The 24686-nt window shown below is 31.1% G+C and overlaps 1 protein-coding gene across 2 annotated transcripts in view; it reads left to right on the top strand.

The window, feature by feature from the left end:
* Positions 1 to 24185, top strand: part of LOC107445529 (cysteine protease ATG4B) — a gene marked incomplete at its 3' end in the record, with an annotated part of 47105 nt that extends 22920 nt beyond the window's left edge. For both annotated transcript variants that reach the window (XM_071180448.1, XM_071180447.1), the window contains 8 exon segments: positions 3254 to 3352; positions 4284 to 4356; positions 4449 to 4528; positions 6346 to 6473; positions 8444 to 8522; positions 12905 to 13038; positions 23883 to 23939; positions 24089 to 24185. In XM_071180448.1, the coding sequence (XP_071036549.1) occupies positions 3254 to 3352; positions 4284 to 4356; positions 4449 to 4528; positions 6346 to 6473; positions 8444 to 8522; positions 12905 to 13038; positions 23883 to 23939; positions 24089 to 24185 (747 nt within the window).
* Positions 24186 to 24686: the final 501 nt, after the last annotated feature.

Genomic DNA, 24686 nt, shown 5'->3' with positions numbered 1-24686 from the left:
AAACGCGCAAAAAGTGAATAATGTGTGCATTTTTCACTTTCAAAGAATATGACCCATGATATTAGAATAAAAAAAATATTACATATTCTATTATATTTATATATATATATATGTAAAATGATGCAGTCAGACCGAGCAGGAAAACAGACACAGGATTTTAATTAAATCAGAGTAACTTTTATTTGATCAATCTCAGTTGAGTGGGAGCGAAAAAGTGATGTTTACTCCATCAGCAAACAGTCTTTCTGGTTGGGAAAATCTTGCAATAAATCCGAAAATGCCTGTATTTAGGGAAAAGAGGGAAATCTCAGAAGTTATTATTGGTTAATTAAATAGATCACGCGATTCCCACAAAGCTTAAAAGGAAAAATATCTTTATTTCAATTTATGTATAGTTGGCTGAAAATAGATTTAGAAACAGGATGTGGTTTTTTAAAAATATGATAAAGTGCTTTGATTTGAAGAATTAAGTAGTAATAAATTAGGAGTTGTTTTATAACGAAGAAACTAACATAAAAAGATTAATTGAAGCTTTTTATGTTACATATATATATAATTTATTTAATTTTGTAATATTTTTTGTGTGTGAATACAGCGCTTTTGTTACTTTAAATTAGTAACTATATATATTTGTTATGATTAAAAGTATCTTGCAGAAAGATATGAGTGCTAGATAGGTTTGTCGCCGAAAGACCGAAAGAAATTGTGACACAAATAGAGTATATTGAATGGGTATAATAAGAAAATATATATTTCTTGCAAGTGTTACAACAGTATAAAAATACGAAATTTTCCGAAACCATAGCCAGAATACTATTATTGCTCCTTTATATGGGGATGAATCCTTATCGAACGATAGGTAGAATAACAATTTTTTTGCTTTATGACACTATCCTCTGAAGCCAAAATTATAGTATTTTGTTTTATTAGGTCTATAGAGTCAGTAAATAGTTTATTTTTAGCTGTTAAATAATATTTTCATATACTGTGACAGGGTTGCCAATCCACAGGAAGAATAGGAAAAGAATGAAAAATACAAGGAATTCAAAAATCACCTCAAAATAAGAGTTTTTATTTTTTCTTTACAAACTTGAAAAATACAGGGAACTTTGTTTCTTATTTTTGCCTTTTGAAAGATGGTGACCACTCAAAGCACAATCTATGGGATATTTAAGGATGCTATTTCAACTATACTTATTATAGCATTATTTGTTTTAAGCATGTTCAGCTGTTCCTTTTTTTTTACTATGAATTTTTCCCTCATTTCAATGTAGTATAGTTAGCCTAATACAGCTCACACACAGTGATTTTGTTTCTTCTTCATATATACAGGGTTGCCTCAGGCGCCTGAAACGCAACTATTTTTGGCATGAGGCGACTATGGCAACTTTTTTTTGTCTGAAAAAGCACAACTACTTTCAGGAAAAGGAGACTATTAGGAAACTTTTTTGTACTCCTAGCAATGTTTTTTTTTAACGCTTAAATTGGGTGGAAAATCTGCACCCCACAAGATAGTTTCTGAACTATCTGTACTTTTTTTTCTTTCTTGAAAAGTAAAAAATGTGGAAAATTTTGAATTGCAAATTTCAGTTTTCCCTTTTTAGTTCGTTCAATCTGCACAGACTACATTGTAACTCTAATTCATTTCTCGATCGCCTTTTCAATGATTATTGCTACAAAATTCCGCATGATTTAAAAATAAATAAATTAATACGATATTAAGATGCGTGAATTTAGAATTTGAGTAATCACTTTTCATATATATATATAAACATTTACGTTTATATAAAAATTATGATATTTGCCACCAACTTGACTGAATGGATCATGGTATATGACCATTAAGTCATTAATAAAGTCCTATTTTGGATGAATTTTTGTTCTTATTTAGGCAACTATTTTCCTAGTTACTAAAAGCAATTATTTTATTCATTTTTTTTTAATGTGACTGTATATATTGTTATACTTCACATTTGTAGAAGCTTGTGTGTATGTATTAATTTAGTATATGGTTTTTCATACAATTTTCCCTTTACTCTCACTATTTTTTTTTTTTTTTAGCAATTCGATTTTAGTTTCAATAATAAAGGAAAGAAAAGCATTTTTTTAAAAAAAGGAACTTCAAAGAGTTAAAAAAAAGTTTTAATTTGCAAGTTTTTAATTTGAAAAGTTTCATATTGACTAGAAACTTTCTATAATCTGACCTTCATACTTTACATTTTCTTCATAGATTAACTACATTTTGAGTTTGCTTGTAACATTCCTTATATCAGTATAAACATTTTTCATTCCTTTGCAAATGATGGCATCTAACTTCTTTTTATTTACAAAGAATAGTAGGCTTCTATTTCTTAGATTTTTCAATCCCTGGTTATAACACTGTAATCGTTCACTACGTGTACTGTAAAGAGAATGTGGTGTGTCTATTACGCTACACATGTTAACATTTTAAGAAACACCACTCTCAAGTTTTACTTAATTTGATTGCATTCAACAACAATTTCCCAACAACGCAATCAAGAAAATGTCACATTTGCTTTGATGTACATCAGTAATTCACAACTCCTGTGTCGTGGCTCTTCTGCGTGCCACCAAATTTTAGGAATGATATTGTAAAAATTAGAATGCTTTTTTTTTTCATACTGAGTAAAGTTTAAATTAAAGAAAAGTATATATATATATATATATACTTTTTATAACATTTCCAATCTTTAACGGCATAAAATTCTATATCGGCAATGTCTCTGACAATTTTAAAATAGGTTGGAGATTTTATAACTTAAAATTATTAATTACAAAAGAAAGCAAACTAAATATCAACTTACAAAAAAAAATTAAAACTGACAATTAAAATAAGCTATGCAATTCATAGTTATAAAAACAAATTAAAAATTATTATCATAAACTATTTTGCATAGTGTATTCTAGGTAAAGTAAACAACTTTTTGACTTATTATTTACTTTGTGTGCCTTCAAGTTTTGAAATCGATAAAAGGTTGTGAATCACTGTAGTCACAAGCTTTAAAAATTCTCAATATTGCTTGATAACTTTTTTTTTAAAATTTACATTTAAAAAAAATTACACAGTATTAATATTGTTACATTTGATAGTTATTTAATGGCTCATTTTGCACAGTTTAAATTGTACCTTCACGCATAATTATTTTTTCTGTTGTAAGTACTTTATTTATTTTCTAGCTGATTAAAGAATTCTTGTTAAATCAATGTAATGACAGATGCAAATTCTTTTCAGAATGGAATTGGAAACCGGGTTGTTCAAATGAAGCATATCAGAGAATATTACAGAAGTTTGATGACAAAATTGAAAGCCAGTATTCTATTCATAAAATTGGTACAAATCTGAGAATTGTGTTAATATTATTAGCTTTATTGTTTTTTTTATTTTTCCAAATCATGCCTTATGTACAGTGGATTTAACATTTTCTGTCGAACTAGCGTTAAAAAACGCAAAAAGTAAGGTAACGTAAAGTCGGAGCAACAAATTTTTTTTTTTTTTTAAGTATGCTGATGACACAAAAATTATTACTAGATGTGTGTGTAATCATTACATGATTTGTTTTTAAATAAAATTATAACAATGTCCCTCTCAATGTATACTATTGAAGGCAAATTTGCGGTCAGCGTGCGGTTGGGTGACCACTTGAATCAGTCTGCGTAGGGCCCGAGGGTGTGCAGTATTGGTTCTCGTTAAATTGTTCTACCGTAAAGTGCGCCATAATTTCTTTAACCNGAGTCGGGGGTGCCATCCCCTCTGCAAAGGATCAAAATTGTGATGGCATGTCTTCGGATCATCCACAGGGATGTTTCCCAGACCGTCGCCAATAGCCCATTGGGCAGCTCTAGTATGATGTAAATGAACTACAACTCGGATATCAAGAAGCAATTTACTCTGAGAAGTTTTATTAATTTTTTTTGTTGTTGACACATTCTATTTGCAACACATTCTATTTTATTGTAATACCATGTCCTTTATTTATCTTTTTTTTTTGACAGTTATTTGTTCTCTTCCGACAATTTTTATATGATTTTTTTCAATTGCGATATTTTAAATATGCTACTGTTATGTCTTGAAAATTTCATGTTTTAGTACTCGATGCTTTCGTTTTGTGATGATCGCATCGTAAAACGGCATTGTTTTCCTATCGGCATTGTTAAATAAAACGGCATTGTTAACGGCAATTAACGGCATTGTTAAATAAAATACATATATTTGTTGGGAGGAGCTGCAATTTTTAATGAGTTAGATATTTATTTATTTGTAGCTCTTAAAGGTCAAACGTTAGAGAAAAGAGTTGGTCAGTGGTTTGGGCCTAACACTGTAGTGCAAGTGCTTAGGTAAGTGCTTAAAGACAACAGATTTCTTAAAATAATGTGTAATGTTAAAATAAACTTTATTTGCACATTTTAACAGGATATTTATATTTTAGGAGATTGATTGAAGAAGATGTTGAAAATGACATATCTATACACGTTGCTATGGACAATATGGTCATTAAAAGTGAAATAAGTATGTTTTCAGGGAATCATGTTTCTTATTTTCGTGTCTTAAGAAATGGTGACCACTCAAAGGGCAATCTATGGGATATTTAAAGAGGATAGTTCAGCTATATTATGTGATTTCCTTTATTATAACATTATTTGTTTTATGTTGAGCTGTTTCTTATTTTTCCAAGTTTTCCGGCAACTAAGACTCCAACATCTATCCTAGCATAGTTCACAAGAGCTCAGTGAATGTGTGTTTCCTTTTGATACATATATATATGTGTACAGGGAATTATTTTTTTTACTGACCTCTGTGGCAACCCTGTTTATGCAATAATTTATAACATTAATTATATTGCTAGCACTATTGAGATTGCTGATGATGATACTCATTTAGTGCAATAATATAACCATCATCATTGTGTTCTTGATAATAACAGGTATCAAATATTATAATGTTGGATACATTATCGATACTATATGAGTTTTTTTTAACACTAAACATACCATAACCAATCAAATAACCGTTTTAAGACCTTTTGCATCAACAGTGCGCTTATCATCTTATACATTGTGTGTTAGACGTTGCAATATAGCAATGTATCGCCATTTAGCATATGTTCAAAAGTTATCTATCATAAATCTTTAAATCCATCAAAAACAAATAAAAAGAATAAATCTATTACAAAGGAAAATTTTAATTCTAAAAAAAAATTATTCTATAACATCAATAGCATTGCTTTATTTTTTCAATTAAAATAATAAAGATGTCTTAAAGTAAACACAAACCCAAGTTTTATTTTAATTTTTCTAAAATTAAAAATGACTTAAGATTTATTGGTTTAAATATAATAATAAAACTGTAACAAAATATTTTACATACATGTATTAAAAATTAAAAGGAAGAAAAACGAAAGTAAAAAACAAACCAACGAAATGTTCACTTTAATAAAAAAAAATTTGCTTTTGAAACCTTTTATTTATTTATTTAAAATAATAAAGTTGCATTAACTAATGGTCAAATTCTATACTTAATAAATGTAAAAATAAATTTAGGTTTTTTACTTATTTATTATTATTTTCTTTATTTAAAAATAAATTTTTAAAAATATTTAATCAAGAAAAATTTATTTTAACTAATAGCCAGATTTCTTTACATAAATAACTTGTTGTAAATGAATTTGTTTAAATTTTTTCAAAAATAAAAGCAAATTAAATAAATGTAGGCTTTGTTTTAATTTTTTTATAATTAAAAGAGACTGAAGATAAATTGGTTTAAAAATAATCAAATTATTACTGTACTTGCGTGCATTAAATATCCCTTTAAAGAATACAAACTAACTTTTCTGACAAGTTAAATACAAAATACGCTGATTGAATTATATCATTAAAGTTAAAAATAATTTAAAAAAACAATAAAGAATCTTTTTTTGATTCATATTTGTTTTCATCAGTAGATTAAGATTGAGTATTCTAGAGAGAAAAAAACTTTCATAATTATTTTATTCTCTAGCAGTGAAATCTATTTTAAATGTTTTAAAAAAAGCTTTTTTTAAATTCTAAAATAAATATGTGTTGATACGTATCAAACTGTGAGATTGTTTTTTCACAAGGAATCTGTAAATGATCTGACCCCAAAACTTTTGTGATCTCAATTCAATTGCATTTTTATGTGAATTGTTTTCAAAAACCTGACATGAGAGAAATGTGGTATAAGTTTTATATCCTTAGATAAATTAATATCTATAAATATTTGAAGTTTTTTTAAAAATATATATTTTCCCCTTTCTGCCATTTTAGCTGTTATTTTTATGAATAAATAAAATTCTTTTTCAACTTCAGGAAAATTGTTTAGAGTGGAGAAGCGATGTTCTTCTAGTCAAGAATCAGAAAGTTCAGCTGTTTTACTTACTATACCTTTAAGGTTAGGCTTATCAGAGATCACACCAGTATATTTTGAAAAGCTAAAGGTAAGTATTGTTCATCTATTTATACTATCGCCTAAAATGGGGATAGGGGGAAAGCAGGGTTGCCACTCCACAGAGAAGACCTGAAAAATACAGGGAATTTAAAAATCACCAAAATTAACAGGGTCTTTCTTTACAGGGTATCTGCTCACCTGGAATGTTCCGAGAAATCATGGAAAGTCATGAATTTTGGTATTGAACAAAAATTGTCATGAAATGTCATGATTTTAACATTTAAAAAAAAAAAAAAAAAACATTTAGGTTGCTGAAAAATCACATTTTTAAAATGGAATTTTTCTTCCCCCCGAATTTCACGGTGTTCCGAATATCTGAATTTGTAACAAAATCCCCACTCACAGTCATATTTTATTAAAATATGAAATATTTTATCATGTTCTTTAAAAATTAGGGTGTTCTTTCAAAAAATGAATGAAAAAATATAATTTCTGGAGCTAATTATCTTTTAAATTTTGTTATTATTTTTATTTTATTAATTTCAAATTCTAGTTGAAGCAAGCCAGTCATTGGCGAATTTTATTATTCCAATATGAGAACAGAAAAATCGTGAGTATTTCTTTCCTTTCCGATGAACAAGAAAAGTATCTTTAGAATATAATCTGCAAACAAAAAAAAAAAAGAATTATTTGCTTTTGTATTTTTTTCAGCTATTTTATTACTTCAACATTCTTTACTCTATTTTTTTAAATTTAAAATCTATTAAATATGAAGATGCAGAGTATAACAGTTTTGGTTATACCTATCATTTCAATGAATGTTATTATAATGCTTTTTTTAAATTTATTGTGGTGTTTTTGGTCAGAGAAAATAGTAACTTTTTTAAGTCATGAAAAATTCTTGGAATGAGTCATGGAAAGTCATGAATTTGAAAATCTAAAATGTAGCTTTAGAAACTGGGAAAATACAGGAAATGGTGAGCTTTGAATCTAAGGAAGCTATACTATTTCATTTTCTATAGCATTATTTAAATATGTTCCTTTCTAAGTATTTCCAGTGGACTGTAGCTTGATGGATGATGATGATGAGTGGTCAGTTTTCATTCAGTCAATAGGGCATGTTTTGCAAACAAGCCCTTAATCTATCGTAGTGTAAACCGTATAGTTAAAAGAAATTTATTGATTTCATTTCAATTGCATTTTTACAGGGGTTGCCCACACAACAGGGAAAATACAAGGAATTAAAAAAACACCTAAAATAACAGGGAATTTTGATTATTTATTTAAAAACTGGGAAAATACATTGTATTCTCTTTCCTATCTTCGTCTTTTAAAAAATTGTGACCACTCGAAGGGCAATCTATGGAATATTTAAGGAAGATATACGAAACTATTTCATTTTCTATAGCATTATTTATCTATGTTCAGCTGTTTTTTTCCCCCCCAGCAATTATAACTAGTGCAGTTTGTACAATATAGGTCATAGGAGAGCCCAGTGACTGTGTTTTCCCTCTTATATATTGTGTATGAGCCACGATGGCTCAGGGGATAGAGCGTATGAATCTAGAGGGGATAGAGAGTTGAACCAGGTTCGAATCTCAGTCGATGCGAATTCCGCATCCGGCTTGCACCGACCACAGTGCTGACGTGAAATATCCTCAGTGGCAGTTTCTTGAAATAACTANAGGAGCTCCCTTGTCTTCTGTATTGGATTCAAAATTGCAGGGCTACAGAGTTGAATATTAGTAGCCTAAAATTTGGCTGTTCAACGACGGATATAAATAAATATATTCTGTTTGATGTCTACTGGGGATTTTTTTTCTCCAGATTTAAATGGCAACCCTGCATAGTTAGGCGACACTTTTGAATTCGTCAAGTAAAAGAGCATAACAAACCTATTAATGTTTTAACAACAATAAAGGAACATGTTAAACAGTGTTATTTTATTTATTTTTTGTTTTGAATAACTAAATATGCATTACTTTCAGTGATTTAAGTTGTTTTTTTTTTTATTACTAGGCAGTCTTTACCTTGAATCAAACATTAGGGATCATTGGCGGAAGAACAAATCATGCATCTTATTTCATAGGCTATGCAGGTTAGTAAAATTCAAACATTTTATCAATTATGTACCATTATGCCATGAGAAATAATTTAAGTAAAAAAATTATGAAAAATATTATTTGTTATGAAAAGAATTTTTAAAAAATGTTTATCGAAAAGTTTTCTATTATAAAAAAGATTATCATTATTCTTGATTTTATATTTTATAACCGTCGTTGAACAGCCAACCCAGTTTTTTTTTTGCTTAAGAATAATAATGTTCAACTCCGTAGCCTCGTCATTTTGAATCCAATCCAGAAGATACTGGATGAAGTATTGTGAGAAATTTGCCTTCGTAGAGAATTTTTTGAATGAACTAACCTGCATTTGCATTACATGGAGAGGAAAACTTCAAACGTTTAGCTGGACGGCTAGGGGACTCTAACCCAAGATCTGTGTGCTACTGAGGATATTTTACGCCTGCACTGGGATCAGTGCGGAATTCGAATCGACCCGTCGTCGTCGAGATTCGAACCCGGTTCTCCTCGTCGTATGGCTAACGGTCTGTCCCCTTAGCCATCACAGCTCGGTGGCCCCATTAATAATCAACTAACTGTTAATTTATCAAATGAATTCGACCGAGACGAAAAACTAAAAAAAAAGGAACACATAATGGAAGCACATAGTATTGCGAAAGTAATTTTTTTTTACGTCATATTAACGTAAACAGTAATCAGAAGGAAAAAAAATTCATCAGAAAATTAAAATGAAAGACATGACTTGATTTTATGCAGATGCATATGTTTTGCTTAAAAAAACACGACAGAATAGCGGGCATGGAAATGTTTAAATAAATAAACATTTGTATTGACCAATAGATATTGTTGTTCAAACAAATTAACAAAGGATAACTAACTAAAAAACAAGCTAACACTTAATATTTAGCAAAAGAACAAGTTAACAAGTAATCAGAAAAAAATAATAGTTAATGCAAAAAAGAAACAATAACTATAAAAAACAAGCTAACAATTAATAATTAGTAAAAAAATAATTAAAAACCATTTTTACAACCCAATATAAATGAAAGTATAAAAAATCATCAGGCACTAATTTCTCATTAAAAGTATATTATTAAAAATAAAAGTATATTATTAATTTGTAATGAACATGTTTTTGTTGTACATATTATTTTATTTCCAGGGTTGCCATTAGGTGACTAAAATGCAACCATTTTTGGAATGAGGCGACTATGGTAACTTTTTTTTGCCTGAAAAGGCTAAAAAGGCAACTATTTTCAGGAAAAGGAGACTATTGAGAGACTTTTCTGTACTCCTAGTGAGGTTTTCTTTTTTTTTTTTTTTAAGCATAAATTGAGTGGAAAATCTGCACCCCACAAAATAGTTTCTGAACACACTGAACTTTTTTTCTTAAAAAGTAAAAAATGTTGAAAATTTTGAATTGCGAATTTGAGTCTTCACTTCTTAATTTGTTCAATCTGCACAGACTCCATTTTAAGTCTATTTCATTTCTCAATCGTCTTTTCAATGATTATTGCTACGAAATTCCGCATGTTTTAAAAAAAAAATTTATGCAATATTACGATAGGTGAATTTCGAATTTGAATAATCACTTTTCATGTATATATATATATATATACATACAGTAGGGAACCGATTATATGGAACGATCGGGACCATCGCTATTCCGAATAACTGATATTTCCGGTTTTCTGAATCGCTACAAAAAGCAGTTTTTTTTTATTGTCAAACCCAACTAAAAAAAAATTTTTTTAGAAATAATCTTAAAAAGAAGAAAAAACGATAAAGTAATATACGTAAGTTTAATAAGATAAAAAAGGGAAAAAAATAATGAAATGAAAATATATACAGGCTTAATGTAAAATGAACAAAAAAGGTAAGATGGAAAAAAAGGGGGGGTGTGGGATCCATCTTCCTTGTCACTTTCTTCTACTTCGTCGTTGTCTGCGTCAGGACTCAAAACCATCCATTCCATTTTTTACTTCGTTATTAATAAATGAAAATGGAAAAATCACGAGAATTTCTTTTCCCTCCTACGAGCGAGAAAGACAACGTTTGAATATAATTCTAGATGAAATTTTTTTTACTTCATTATTTTTTATTATTCTCAAATCAGAAGAGAAAAATCGCGAGCGTTTCTTTCCCCTCCTATGCACTAGAAAGACATCATTTGAATATAATTCCACAATGAGGGGGGGGGGAATGATCTTTCAAAAATTTCTGGACAAAGGGAAAGCATGATTTTTTATTTAATTATTCTTTATTCTCAAATCATAGAGAAAAATCGCGAGCATTTCTTTCCCCTCCCGCTTGAATATAATTCCAGATGAAAAAACAATAAAAAAAGAATCCTTCAAAAATTTTTGGACAAAGGAAAAACACGATTTTTTATTTAATTAGTCTTTATTATTCGCAAATCAGAAGAGAAAAATACTTAGTGTTTCTTTCCTCTCCTATGCGTGAGAAAGACATCGTTTGAATATAATTCCAGATGAAAAAAAAGAAGAATCCTTCAAAAATTTCTGGACAAATGAAAAACACGATTTTTATTTAATTATTCTCAAATCAGAAGAGAAAAATCATGAGCATTTCTTTCCCCGCCCGTTTGAATATAATTCTGAATGAAAAAAAAAATCTTTCACAAATTTCTGGAGAAAAGAAAAACAAATTTTTTTTTTTTACTTCATTATTTTTTATTATTCTCAAATCAGAAGAGAAAAATTGTGAGCATTTCTCCCCCCCCCCTATGCGCGAGAAAGACATCCTTTGAATATAATTTTGGATGAAAAAAAGAAAAAGAAAGAATCTTCCGAAAATTTCTGGATAAAAGAAAAAAATTTTTTTACTTCATTGTTTTCAAACATTTCTTTTCCCTCCTCCTATGCGCTAGAAATACATCGTTTGAATATAATTCAGGATGGAAAAAAAAATCCTTTAGAAAATTTCTGCAGAAAAGAAATTAAAAAGTTTTTACACTCCCTAACAAAAAATCTTTCTGTAAAACGTTTTGCGACTATATCGCATTGAATTTAGAAGAGTTTAACTTGGGTTTTAACATTTTGCTAAAACATTAATCGAAATCAGAAGGAAAAACATGTGTATCACAATCTTTTTCCTCATTAAGCTAAGTGATTTTATTTCTCCTCCACTCCAGTTGAACATAAATTGCCAAGCCCTAACAGAAGCTGACAATAAGAAGAATTTATGTTCTACCATGTTCTGCCCCCTCCTCACACCCCACTCAAAATGAATGAATTTAAAAACAGGTGCAGTTGCAATACTTGACCTTGAGTCATTATTCCCATTTCCTTGCTGTCACTATGTTAAAAGGGGAAATAGAAGAAATGACACATAATTTTTTAAAAAATAAGAAAAAGTAGAAAATAACATGAAGAAAAAGGAGTACAGAGATAATAGGAGTTCTGCAGTCCGTGTAGGGAGTACTTGAAGAGATTTCTAAGAATCAAAGAAGAGGAATAAAATTATTAGTTTTTAACTCTCCTGGACTAAGCAATCAACAGACATGATGACTCTTATTGTGAGAAGCTGGTAGTAATGCTCCCCCTGCTTAACAGCCAGATGATAAGAAAACAGGTGTTCAATGAGTCACTCCTTCTCACTGAGCTATGATTGAAAAGAAACAACTATGTAGGGGGTGAGGTAGGGAATGATTGATGATATTTAGTACCTCTCATGACATTGTAGGGAACTAATGATTATTTCTAAAATGATGGTAAAGTAAACATCTTTTAAAAAAGGAAGAAAAATCCTAAAATCTTAGGCTAAATTTTTTTTTTTAATGGTGGGGAAATATATTGATATTCATTCTGGTTTTCCTGTTTTTTGATTTCTGGATAAGAGGTTCTGTACTGTATATATAAACATTTGCGTTATCATATTTGCCACCAACTTGACTAAATGGATCATGGTATATGACAATTAAATCATTAACTAAATTTTAGTAATATTTTTTTTCTTATTTAGGCAACTATTCTCCTAGTTTTTGGCTACTATTTTCATGTTTTTGGCTACTATTTTCATGTTTTAGGCTACTAAAAACAACTATTTTGTTAATTTTTTTCTGTGGCAACCCCGTATTTCACATCCAAAATTATTATTATAAGCTATTTTACACAGTGTATTTACATAGGTAAGCAAACAACTTTCAAACTGTCCAATTTTGAAATCGTTAAAAGGGACAAAATAAAGGCTGCCTTAACATATGAATTTAAATTAGAATCACCACAAATATGTTATGTATGAATAATTTTTAAAAATAAGGTACAATTTAGACATCTCTTTTTAACCAACTTTTATCCATTTGTGTGTATGAGCATTTTTGTAAACAAATGAAGTTTAATCTAAACACTTAATTTTACAAGATTGTGTATTATTAAAGGAAGTGAATTGATTTACTTGGACCCCCACACCACTCAACTCTATAAAAATAGTGGTCCAATGGATGATTCCAGTTACCATTGTCGACATCCCAGCCGGATGAGTTTTTCTCAGCTAGATCCTTCCATTGCTGTGGTAAGGTGGCTTTTAGTACATAATTCTTTTATATATTTTAAGGATCGGATTCAAGAATAAAACAAATTACAAAATTGAAACATATAAGTTTAAAATCCATTACAATACACGCCAGAGCGATTTGTAAAATTCATGTTGATATGAACACTTTTTTGTTTGCATCTCATGGGTGTGGTGGGGGCTCTCTCCCACCCTCTGTGTGTATACATATTAGCATTAAACGGGTCCAAATTTTCTGAACCTTACAAAATAGCAATCAAGAATTCGACTATGCACTTTCAACTTCATAATTCGAATTGTTTTAAAAGTAAATAATTTGTTCCTTCCTCATTCAACGGTATTTTTTCCTATTCTGTTTCACTGTTTTTTTATTTTATTTATTTAATATTCTGTTTGTTGTGACATTTAAAAACCAAGAATCTTTCCATCGGTCTGTAATAGGGATGTATATTTCCAGGAGGGGTAAGGGGTGATTTGGTAGCAGTTTTCACCAGGGAAATGTTAAAGCTCGTTTGAAATAGAGAGATTTACTTATTTTTTTATATTTAGACAGTAAAATTATCTATTTTTTTCTTAATTGTAAACTTCATTAAGTAATAGGGGAATATAAATACTTAGAAGGGTCTGTTTCTCATGCACTATAAAATGAGAGCTCCCCCTCTGCTTCCCGGTTCCTCGGTCCCCGAGAGGGTGTCGCCTTCCGAAGACAATCTGGAAAAATCATTCAAGTGCTTATCACTTTTCACCAATTGTTTTATTTATTCTATTTTAAGTTACTAAACCTCTTACATGAGTATTTGCAGTGTTCGATGAATTCCTTGAATTGTCATGTCACTCTCCCTACATTCATTTGTTAATATATTTACAGGTCTCTTGACAGAATTATAAATTTGCTCTAAAAACATTTATTTTGCTGTTTTGATCTCTTGCTCCCACCTTTTCTAAGAATAGCTCTTTAAAATAAGAATGTTCTCTGATTAAGAAATTGTTGGGGTTTGTGACACAAAGTATATCTAGTCTTAGATGAAAACTTGTTTGACAGGAATTAAAAGGCAATTATTTGAGACAATTCAATTTAAAATCATGCCCTATTTTCTTGCAAGTGGATAACATTTTTATTTAAAGATCCTCTTTATAAATGTTTCCTTTTTTTGTGAAATTAAAAAAATAAAATAAAAATTAAATTTATTTCCAAAATTAAACAATTATAAACAGTGACTGTGGTAAAATGGGGGGCTCTCTTACCTCCCTGTATATCTGTGTGCATATAAATATTTATGTGCATATATATACATATGTACACATATATACAGTGCCCGCCATCTATTAAAATCACTTTAGTTTTATGCTCTTTTGATTTTATTAAGAGGCGATTCAACATTTGAAGAAAAAAATCAAATTTTTACGATATATTTATTCTAAATGCACACACTTTAAAAGCTGAAATAATGACAACATTAATGCTTTATTTTAACTAATTTAATTATTTTAATAAAGTAAAACCCTACATAAGATTAAATTTACAAAATTTTAAAAATTAAAAATTAAATTTGTAAAAAACCGATCAATGGTTGCTTGAGTTGCAGTATTTAAAATTAACATTTTTTAACATCATTTGAGAGTTTATAGAAGTTTTTATAGTTTTCGATATTTCCTCCTCTTCTCTTTGTTCTAAAGCTTGTCGCAATACATTAAGTGATTTTCTGACTTCGATTGAAAATGGCACTGATGAGTTTATTTCATCTTCTGAGTCTGATTCTTCCATTTCTTGATTGAAAATAACTTTGCAATTTTTAATGTCTGTAACATTTTCAGAATCAGATTTTTCTCCTGATGTTTGCAAGTTATCGTCAATAGCTACGTAACGTGAAAAATTCTCGTCCATTTCATTTTCTTCATTGCTGGGCATTTCTTCGAAACAGTTATCAGCTCCATCGCCAGTGCTCAATCCACACTTTTTAAAGCAATTTGATATTGTTTGGGTTGAAACAATGTCCCATCATGAGTTGCGAATCGAATGCATTGATTCCAAAATAGTAAGGGATTTCGATAGTTTGTTTGCAGTTAAGAGTTCTGAAGAGCTGTCACAGTCTACGTCACTGATGATTTTTTGAATGACCATTTTTCTGTAATGAAACTTAAATGATCTTATGATTCCCTGATCAAGGGGTTGAATAATAGCTGTTGTGTTGGGTGGCAAAAACACTAATTTAATGTTTTTCAAACGCAAGTCCTCATCAGCAGGGTGCGCAGAACAATTGTCTAAAAGTAAGACAACCTGTTCATTTTTCAGAAGAAATTTTGTGAAGATGCTGGATGTCATGCATGCCTTATAGCTGTTGGCATAACTGATGGGCAGGTGCTTTACTCCTTTAAAACATCGAGGTTTTAAACTCTTTCCTATCACTAAAGGTTTTTTTCTTCACAGTTCCTGTCATGTTGCATGTTAGCAGCATGGTTAGTCTTTCCTTTATTTTTTTGCATTCACCAGTCGATTCATTTTTAAACAGCAGCATGTGTTCAGGAAGTGCTCAGAAAAATAATCCTTTTTCATCTGTGCTCTGGTTTATAGTCTTTAATGAGTGTTGGCCACATGTCGTTTACCCAATCGGCGTCAGAGCTAAAATCAGCATCTTGCTTTTCGCCATGCAATTTACGATAAACAATGTTGTTGCGGTCTTTCCATCGGGTTAGCCACCCACCTGTAGCTTTAAAATCAAAAATTCATTCAGTAAAAAATAAGATAAGAATTCGACCCCCTGTTTAGTAAGATAGGTTTCTCCAAACTTCATTCAAGTCAAGGAATTGACGTTGATAAATTGATTTCTATGAACTTGCCGCTTGCCACCCACATTTTTCCTTAACTCTTACACTATGTATATCGCAGGAAAGTGCTAACCACACCTATTTCACAGGTTTGTGAATAACTGTTGCTTCTTCTAAAAAAATCTTTAAACTTCAAAAAAGTAAAATTTTATAAATAAGAACAAAAAAAAGCTGAAATATTGCACTTTTGATTTATTATGTAGTCAAAATTTTGATTTTAATAAGCGGCGGCATGGATTTTATTGTTGGATGTTTTTAACATGTATTAATATTGTAACGATTTAGTTCTTGCCGATTTTATTTTATAAAGCGGCTGATTTTATTATCTGGTGATTTTATTAGCGACGGGCACTGTATATATATATTCAAGGGGTGATCAAATGAAAAGGTACGAAACGACACGGTGGGTACAAATGTAGACTTTATTCAAAATATATACCATAGGCCTGAGCACAACGATGAAGAAGCCACAGGATTTCCTTGTTCCCAGAATTCCTGTGGCCGTAACGAGACCCAGTCCTTCACATGGTCCTTGAGTATGTCGTCCAAGTTGAAGCCATTCCCTTTGAGCCAGGTGTTTCTTCAGTGGACCAAACACATGGAAATCGCTGGGCGACATGTCCGAACTATAGGGTGGATGGTCCAACGTCTCCCACTTGAACTTGGCCAGTTCCATGTGCGTGACTCTGGAGACGTGAATTATCATGGAGCAGAACATCACCTCCGTGAATAGCCCCGGTCTTTTGTTCTTGATGGACCTGCGTAGGCGTCCGAGTGTCTCACAGTACACGTCGGAGTTAATGGTTTTTCTGTGCTCGAACTCCACAAGTAGCAGACCTTGAACGTTGAAAAAGACGGTGAGCAACAACTTGCCTGCTGATGCCACGGCTTTGAATTTTTTAGGGGGAGGTGACGACGCATGCTTCCACTGCATGCTGTCCCGTTTTGTTTCTGGCTCGTAGTGATGGCACCGGGTCTCATCACCTGTGACGATCCACTCCATGAAAGCGGGATCTTCCTGATACCGAAACAGATGTTGCAGTGCTAGCCCTATACGCAGTTCCTTTTGCTGGTTGGTGAGCTGCTTCGGGACCCAAGTGGCACACACCTTCCAATATCGCAGCCTGTCGTGAACAATTGTCCACATGGTTCCATAGCTGACATCCACCTTCACCGCCAACATTCGCAATGTGACACGCCAATCACTTCTCTCGCTCATGATGACAGTGTTTGTTTGGCCTGGTCTCGGGTCATCACTCTCACGGCCTGTACGAAAATGGGCTCTTCATTTTTTGACAGGCTTGTCAGAGACACATTTCTCCCTGTAAACTGTCACCATCCGGCGATGAATAGCAGGAGGTTTCGCAACTTCCGCTGTCAGAAATCGGATAACACCTCGCTGCTCCTCGATTGTCAAATTTTGCATATTGAATGTCATCCTGGACTGCCGCAATTTGGATGTCGCTTTTGATAAGAGCCTTGCTCTCTCCAGCGCATGCGGGCACATGCGCGTGCTCCAATCCCAGTCACAGACTCCAATCGCATCCCGAGTTGTCTTGCTATGTTCTCCCATGGCGGAATGTGCAAATATTTAACTGTTACGTTTTTACGTCGTTTTGTACCTTTTCATTTGATCACTCCTTGTATATATATATAAATATATATATATATATTCTCATTTTACTGTATTCATATTTATTCTCTACACTGTGACATATGAAACCCAGAATTTTCCCATTGTTCAGTAATACGGACATATATTTCCTTTGCGGGCAAATGTGTAAGGGATTATTTGTTTTGTAGTTTTCACCAAGGAAATATTAAAACTCCCTTAAATTAGAGACGTGTTTTTTTTTAGTTTCAGACTCAAAAATTTTTTTCTGTTTTTTTTTAATTGTAAATTGAACAATACGAATATTGAATCAAAAATTGTAATTTAAATATTTTTAAAATATTTATAAGTTTTAAAGTAAAATAAGAAATTCTTCATGTTTTGAATTTTTTTCCGTTGAATATTTATAGAAATTTATTATATACACTTCCCTAGAATAATGGAAGAGAAATTTTATAAAAAGAACTTAAAGAATTATTTTGTAACTTTACAGATGTTTAGTTCATGTAATTTTTCATAATTAGCAATAAGTGCTGGAATAGTTGAGTGCTTAGTGAAAGTTAGCATAATGAAAAACTCATCTTTGAACTTACAAAGAAATTTTATTAAGGAAGGAAAAAAATATGACTTAAACATCATGTAAACTTTTTTAAAGAGAAAACGTAATTCATTCTACTCTCCACAACAACATTCTACTCTCCACTACTCTCCACAACAGCCAATCGCACCATCCGTTCCATCTATATAAATCTCTTCTGGATTTGTAATATTCTGGAAGTAAAATATTATGCTTTTCTTTAGATTAAACATTTTATCTTTTCTTCAGTAACGATGCCTTTCTCCTGCATCAGAGTGGGAAAAAAATGCTTATGATTTTTCTATTCTCATTTGAGAATAATGAAATAAAAAATTTGGTTTTCTTTTCTGTCGAAAGTTTTCATGTAGTTATTACTACTGATTGCCACATAGCTTTTTATATCTTATATTTTTAATAAGATATTATTTATTACAGCAACTGAATCGCGAGATGAAAACATGCATTCTGTAACCCCTTTTGAAGAGTCTGATATGCATTGCCGTCGATCACTTTTTTCGGTTCACAATTCACGCAAGATTTCACGATTTTTTATGTTTTTTTATTGTGATGTTGACTTATAAAATGCAAAAGGGAAACAATTAGTGTGTTATATTCACACAAAATGTGATAACACATAATATTAAAATAAAAAAATGTAACACATTCAATTAAAAAAAAATTTTCTATTTGATCTGATTTATTTATTGAAGTTAACGTTTCTGTTACTTTAAATTAGTTACATGTTTATTTGTTATTTTTAAGTATCTTCAGAAAGATATTAGCGCTAGAGAGGTATGTCGCAGAAAGCCCAAGAAAATTTTGTTAGTGGGTGCATAATGAGGGTAAAAGAAACAGCAATAAATACACATACACTTTATTTGTTTTTAAATGTTCAAAATAAACTTGAAAATAAAGAAATAAAAAAAGTCTAGAATAGAAAGAAAGCACCCTTTTTTCTTCTTCAGGGTTTTAAATCTTAAACCTTCCCTTCTGAATCAATTTAGTCTTTCTCCCGCTTTCAGTGGTTTTTCGAACTTGCGATTTTTGACTCACCGTTCTTCTTTATTGAACCTTGTTCCTTGAAATGCGTCTGACAATAAAATTTAAAACTTTCCGAGGTTTGGGATGATCTCTGATAAATTACGAAAAAAAAGTATTTTTGAACACCCAATGTCAGAAAATGAAGAAAAAAAACTTCTAAAATGAATTGATTACTTTATTTTTTATTTTTAATGACTGCATAAAGTTTCGGAAACCTAGAGTAAATATTTATAGAGAAATGCACATTTTTAAAAGAAATTAATTTTTTCGCCTTTTTTTTTCTGTATAACTTTATAAATATTCAATGGAAATAAACAAAATTTTTGGAACAATTTAAAATTAATTTCGAAATTGGCAATTTAAAAATTTTTTTTAAAAAAACCTGCCCAAGATTCGTATTTAAGCTAGTTCTTTTGTACTGTGCATATGAATTTGGCAACTAATGATAAAAGCTTGAATACCTTAAAAACTTAAAAAGTTTCAAGTAATTTTCTAAGTAGTTCTTTTAAAAAAAAATTTTACTATTAAACAAGATTTATTCAAAATGTGGACATCACCCCCCATAAAAGTATGTTTTCTTTCTATATACCATCGAAGTTTATTTTCCGGACGATTAATCTAACATATTATTTAATTTTGTCTTATGATACTTTTGTGAGAAACAACTGAGCTTTCTTTTTAAAAGTACAAAATCTACTTTTTACGATATTCAAATAAAATTCTTTTTATTAGTTGCTAATTGTGATTCACTGCAAAATGTGAAGAAAAACGTTTTTTTTTTTATTGCCTGCGCTGTATAAAAGAACTAGCTTAAATATACATATTTTGCACGATTTTTTAATAAAAAAAATTTTAATTGAAAATTTTGTAATTAACAGGGTTGCCGCCTCACAGGGAGAATAGGGAAAACCTGGAAATTATAGGGAATTTAAAAATCCCCTAAAATAAAAGGGAATTTTGAATTTTTCTTTAGAAACTGGGAAAATACATTGAGTTTTGTTTCTTTTAAAAAATGGTGACCACTCAAAGGACAATCTATGGAATATTTAAGGATGAAACTATTTCATTTTCTAGCGCATTATTTATACAGCTGTTCTATCAATTATAACTAGTAGTTTGCAGAATACAGGTCATACGAGAGGTGTTTTTCCTCTTAATATATTGTGTAATATATTAAGTGGAAAAGCATATAGTGTGTATAGGGAATTTTTTCCTCCAGATTTGAATGGCTTTGTCTTTCTTTGTGATGCTTTGGGCATTCCTTTTTGATATTTTTCAGAAGGACAAATTCTTTTTTGATATTGTTTTAGGATCATGAATAGACAGCGGATTATATGCACTAAAAAACGGACAAAATATGCATGCAAATATGCACTAAAAAACTTGAATATATGCTCTTAAAACTAGAAATATGCATTTAAAATAGAAATTAAAAGTTCAACTTATTTAAATACTACTACTTACTTTTTCCAACAAACACAGCTAAAACATTTTTTTGTTAAAAGGAAGAAAATCAAAATATTTCTTACTTGAATCTACACATTTCTGAAGAAAAAGCCTAAAACTGAAGTATGATAAATGAGAGAAGAAAAATCATCGCATTTTCCGGAAAGATTTTATTAAACTGAATAATTTTTGTTGCAATACACAACTAAGTGTTTTTCCAAATTTTCAAGGGTGAATTGATGTCGTCGGTCATCAAAGATCATTTTGAAAGCAGAAAATGACCTCTCCACGTCAACCGATGTTATTGGACAAAACTTGTACAATTTCGTACTCATTGGTTTTACTTTCTCTGGAAGTTCAGTTCCGTTTCCATTAAGAAAATCATTTATCTTCTTCACTGCTGCAAAACCCGAATTTTTGTTTTGAACGAAACACCATTTTTCTTTTACTTTCTTCCCAACTGAGTCTGGAAGAGCATTGATGCACTGTTGAATTTTTTCAATTTCGGATATGGCCTCAGCCAGGGGAAGACCTCGTGTTTCGAGCTTTGTTATTGCTCCACTTAAGAAAGAAAAGTGAGTGTCAATTATGGCCAAGTCCTTCTGCAAAGAGATATCCTGTAGTAATTCTTTTGTGACATAAACTGAAGAAGCACAGGAACTGTCAATTGCATCTACAACTGACTTTATTGCATCAAAATTATTAGCGTAAAAACATGCAGCTTCAATCCATGTACCCCACCTAGTTATCACAGGCTGTGGAGGTAAGGGCAAATCAGGATACATTTCTTTATACAATTTTATGCGCACAGGTGCCTTGAGAAAAACTTTCTTGATACTAGAAATTAAATCATTCACAGAGGAGAATACTTCTCGAACAGTCTCAGCCAGTCTGTGAACAGCATGAGCCAAACATGCAATATGAAGCATTCTGGGAAAAAAAATTTCCAGTGCTGCTGCAGATTTGACCATATACGGAGCGGCATCACTGACAAAAATCAAAACATCTTCAGAACCATCTCTATCAGGCCATAATAATCTGATAGAATCATTGACAAACCTTGCTATGGTTGAATGATTGACTTTTTCAAGGGCTTTGCTTGCTAGAAGATGTGGTCGAGTAGGAATATTATCCATTTTTCCACAAATAAAATGAGCAATATAGCGACCGCACTTATCTGTCGTCTCATCGACTTCAATCCATATAGGGCCATCTCCAATATCTCGTCGAATATCATCCAGTACTTCGTTATATATCGGTTGAAGGTAGTTCTTTCTTAAAGTCGATTCATCAGGAATGATCTGATTGGTACAATATTTTTTTTAAAAACTGTCTTAAGTTTGGATTATTTAACTTTTTTAAAGGAATATTGCTGCTTACTAAGGCTTTGCGTAAATCACTAGAAAAATCAGTTTCCCTTTTAGCTGCTTGAACAGGAATAGTTAATTAACTTTGAACAAATCCTTTTGTATTCTGCTTTTTCTTCGCGGAGTGAGCATTAGTCTTTATATGTTGATCGATTTAGTACTTTTTTTCACAGGAAATGTGTTTTTGGACAAATCACACAAAATACTATTTCCCCATCAGTCGTAAAGTCCTTCCCATAGTCCGAAATCCATGTCTTCATTAAATTTGATTTAGTCGACTTAATTTTTGGCATATTATAAAATTCAGCAGTCAAAAATCACGTTCGAAGCTTCACTAACTACGTATTCAACTGATGGATGTCGAAACTATCTATCTATGGGATGAACTATCGAAATATGTTAGAATAGCAGCTCTCTCTGAAAATGTATTCACTCCACCTTTTAACTAATCAATCACAGGAAAGGGAGGTCATTTTCTACCTACCACAGAAGCCTTATTTTTCCCACACAGATTGACAATTATTTATTCCCGGAAAAGACATCCCTTCATAGAATATCTGACCATCCCTTTCTGAGGTTTCTATGACGAATGTCTGTTTGGGTGGGCCCTTTGTACCCCCTTCCTGACACACACCTCATTTCTACATCTTTTTCACGCGATTGCAATCACTTCCAGCAACATCAATCCAGCTGACCCTTTCAGGTGATAAAGAACGACAAAACAAAATTTAAAGCGTTCCTTATGCTAACATAAAAAGAATAGTGATATGGTTTTAGGAGGAAAAAGCCATAAAATGCTGAAAATGTGCATTTATAAGAGCAAATATACCTTTTTATGCATTTACAGTACACTCTCGATTTTCCGTTCGTCGATTATCCGGTTTGCGGATTATCCGTGCTCATTCCGGAGTCACACAAAAAATATAAAGAGAAACATTTTCAAGATTAAAAAAAATTGACTCATGAAGTTATAACAGTACCAAATTTTTGGAAAGCAATATTCGTAATTAGATTGCAGTATATGGAATATCAGCAGCATTGTCAAAGGTAAAATTGTCTACGTTATCACGATCGTGGAGAAAGATCATACCGCTTGATGAACAATCTTCTTCAGATATTCAAGAAGATTATGTTAACAGTATTCTTGAACAAGCAAAAGAAATCTAAGGTTTCGAAATTCTTGATGAAGAAAATTTAGAAGATTGGTTTCAAAGTGATGCATGTGGGCCTAGCTTCCAGTATTTGACAGATGAAGACATCGTTATGTTGTTAAATCAAATAGTGATGATAGAAACTGATGCAGAAGATGTAGTGAATGAGGGAAATACAATTTATGCTTCTCTTCAATCTGTGGAAACTTTGTTAGATTATATGGGAGGATTTGATTACGGTGACATTACTGCGGTTCGTAAAGTATGTGTCAATATATGGCGCATTACACATTTTTTAAGCATCAAATGTTGAATGGAAAATTACTAGTTTGGTTTTATACAGCAACAGAAATTTTTATATTTTTTGTCTTGATATTGATTTTTTCTTTAATAAAAAGGAGCTTTCGAATTATCCGTGTTTTTCGATTGTCCGTGCGATCTGTCCCGGTGATTAACCCGGATAATCAGGAGTGCACTGTATATGCACAAATAGCAAAAAGTGCTGAAATATGCAATTGCATATGCACATATGCAATTGCATATTATCTGCTGTCTAGTCACAAATCTTATCGATGAGAAACGATGAGAAATTTTACAGTAAATAAAATTACTTTTGTTCTGTATTCAAGTAAAAAATAAGTGAAGTGCCATATTTTTAAATTAAGAAGTATGTATAAGCATTTGCAAACCTGTTTTTATGAACACTCTGTTTTGTAATGAGCAAATATTATGGTCCCTCTGCATTCGGTGTTAATGCACTGCACTGTATTTTCAATAAAAACAAATTGTTTTCTTCATTTCAAGTGTTTGATTTTTTTCCCTAGTGTTTTTACCTTGAAAACGAAGAAGATTTTAACCAGTGGTGTACAGAGGCACAACAGGTAATATTTTAAATGTTTTTATTTGAAGCAACTATTCAAGCACATATTGCATAAAAATTATGTATAAAAACACAATTTTTTATACACTTTTCTTTAATTTTACTCACACTAAAGAAAGGCATACAGAAATTGATAATAAATGATTTCAGGCTTTATTAGAACCTGAAAGAGATGCAATCTTTGAAATTTTGGAAGAAAAACCTCCAATGTTGCCTTATGCTGATGTTGACAGTTATGATGAATGCTGTAAGTTGTCTCTTCACTCTTTTGAAATTTCTAAATAAATATAATTTTCTCTTATTTATTACCAAAAACTTATATAAATTGCACCGTGAATTAGTCGTTACTAGGATTACATTATATGATAATAAAAGAAATACTAGGTTACTAATAGCAACCTAGTATTTCTTTTATGAAATAATTTAAATGACAAAGGTCAAGTTATCTGGAATGTCAATTTATCCGAGGGTACCGCGTTTTTTAAATGAATCAAATAGGATGCTTGCCAGTTCCACAATCAAGCCAATAATTTACAGAGGTTTCAGTACAGAAATCTGAAAGGGGTTTTCCATTTAGGTAGATGTTCATAATTGCGTTTGACGCTTCTTGTTTAAGACCTGTACGTAATGTGTTTTTTTTTTTTTTTAGTTCATTGCTGAAAAGCCCCTTTCAATCACTGCAGTACTCCCAGACAGAGAAAGCATCCATTCCACCATGCGCAGTATGTTGCTGGATTTCTAGATTAGA

The sequence above is a fragment of the Parasteatoda tepidariorum genome, chromosome 4 (genome assembly GCF_043381705.1).
Source record: "Parasteatoda tepidariorum isolate YZ-2023 chromosome 4, CAS_Ptep_4.0, whole genome shotgun sequence".
NCBI lineage: Eukaryota > Metazoa > Arthropoda > Arachnida > Araneae > Theridiidae > Parasteatoda > Parasteatoda tepidariorum.
Note: the sequence above shows the minus strand (reverse complement) of the source record. Positions and strands in the feature narration are given on the sequence as shown.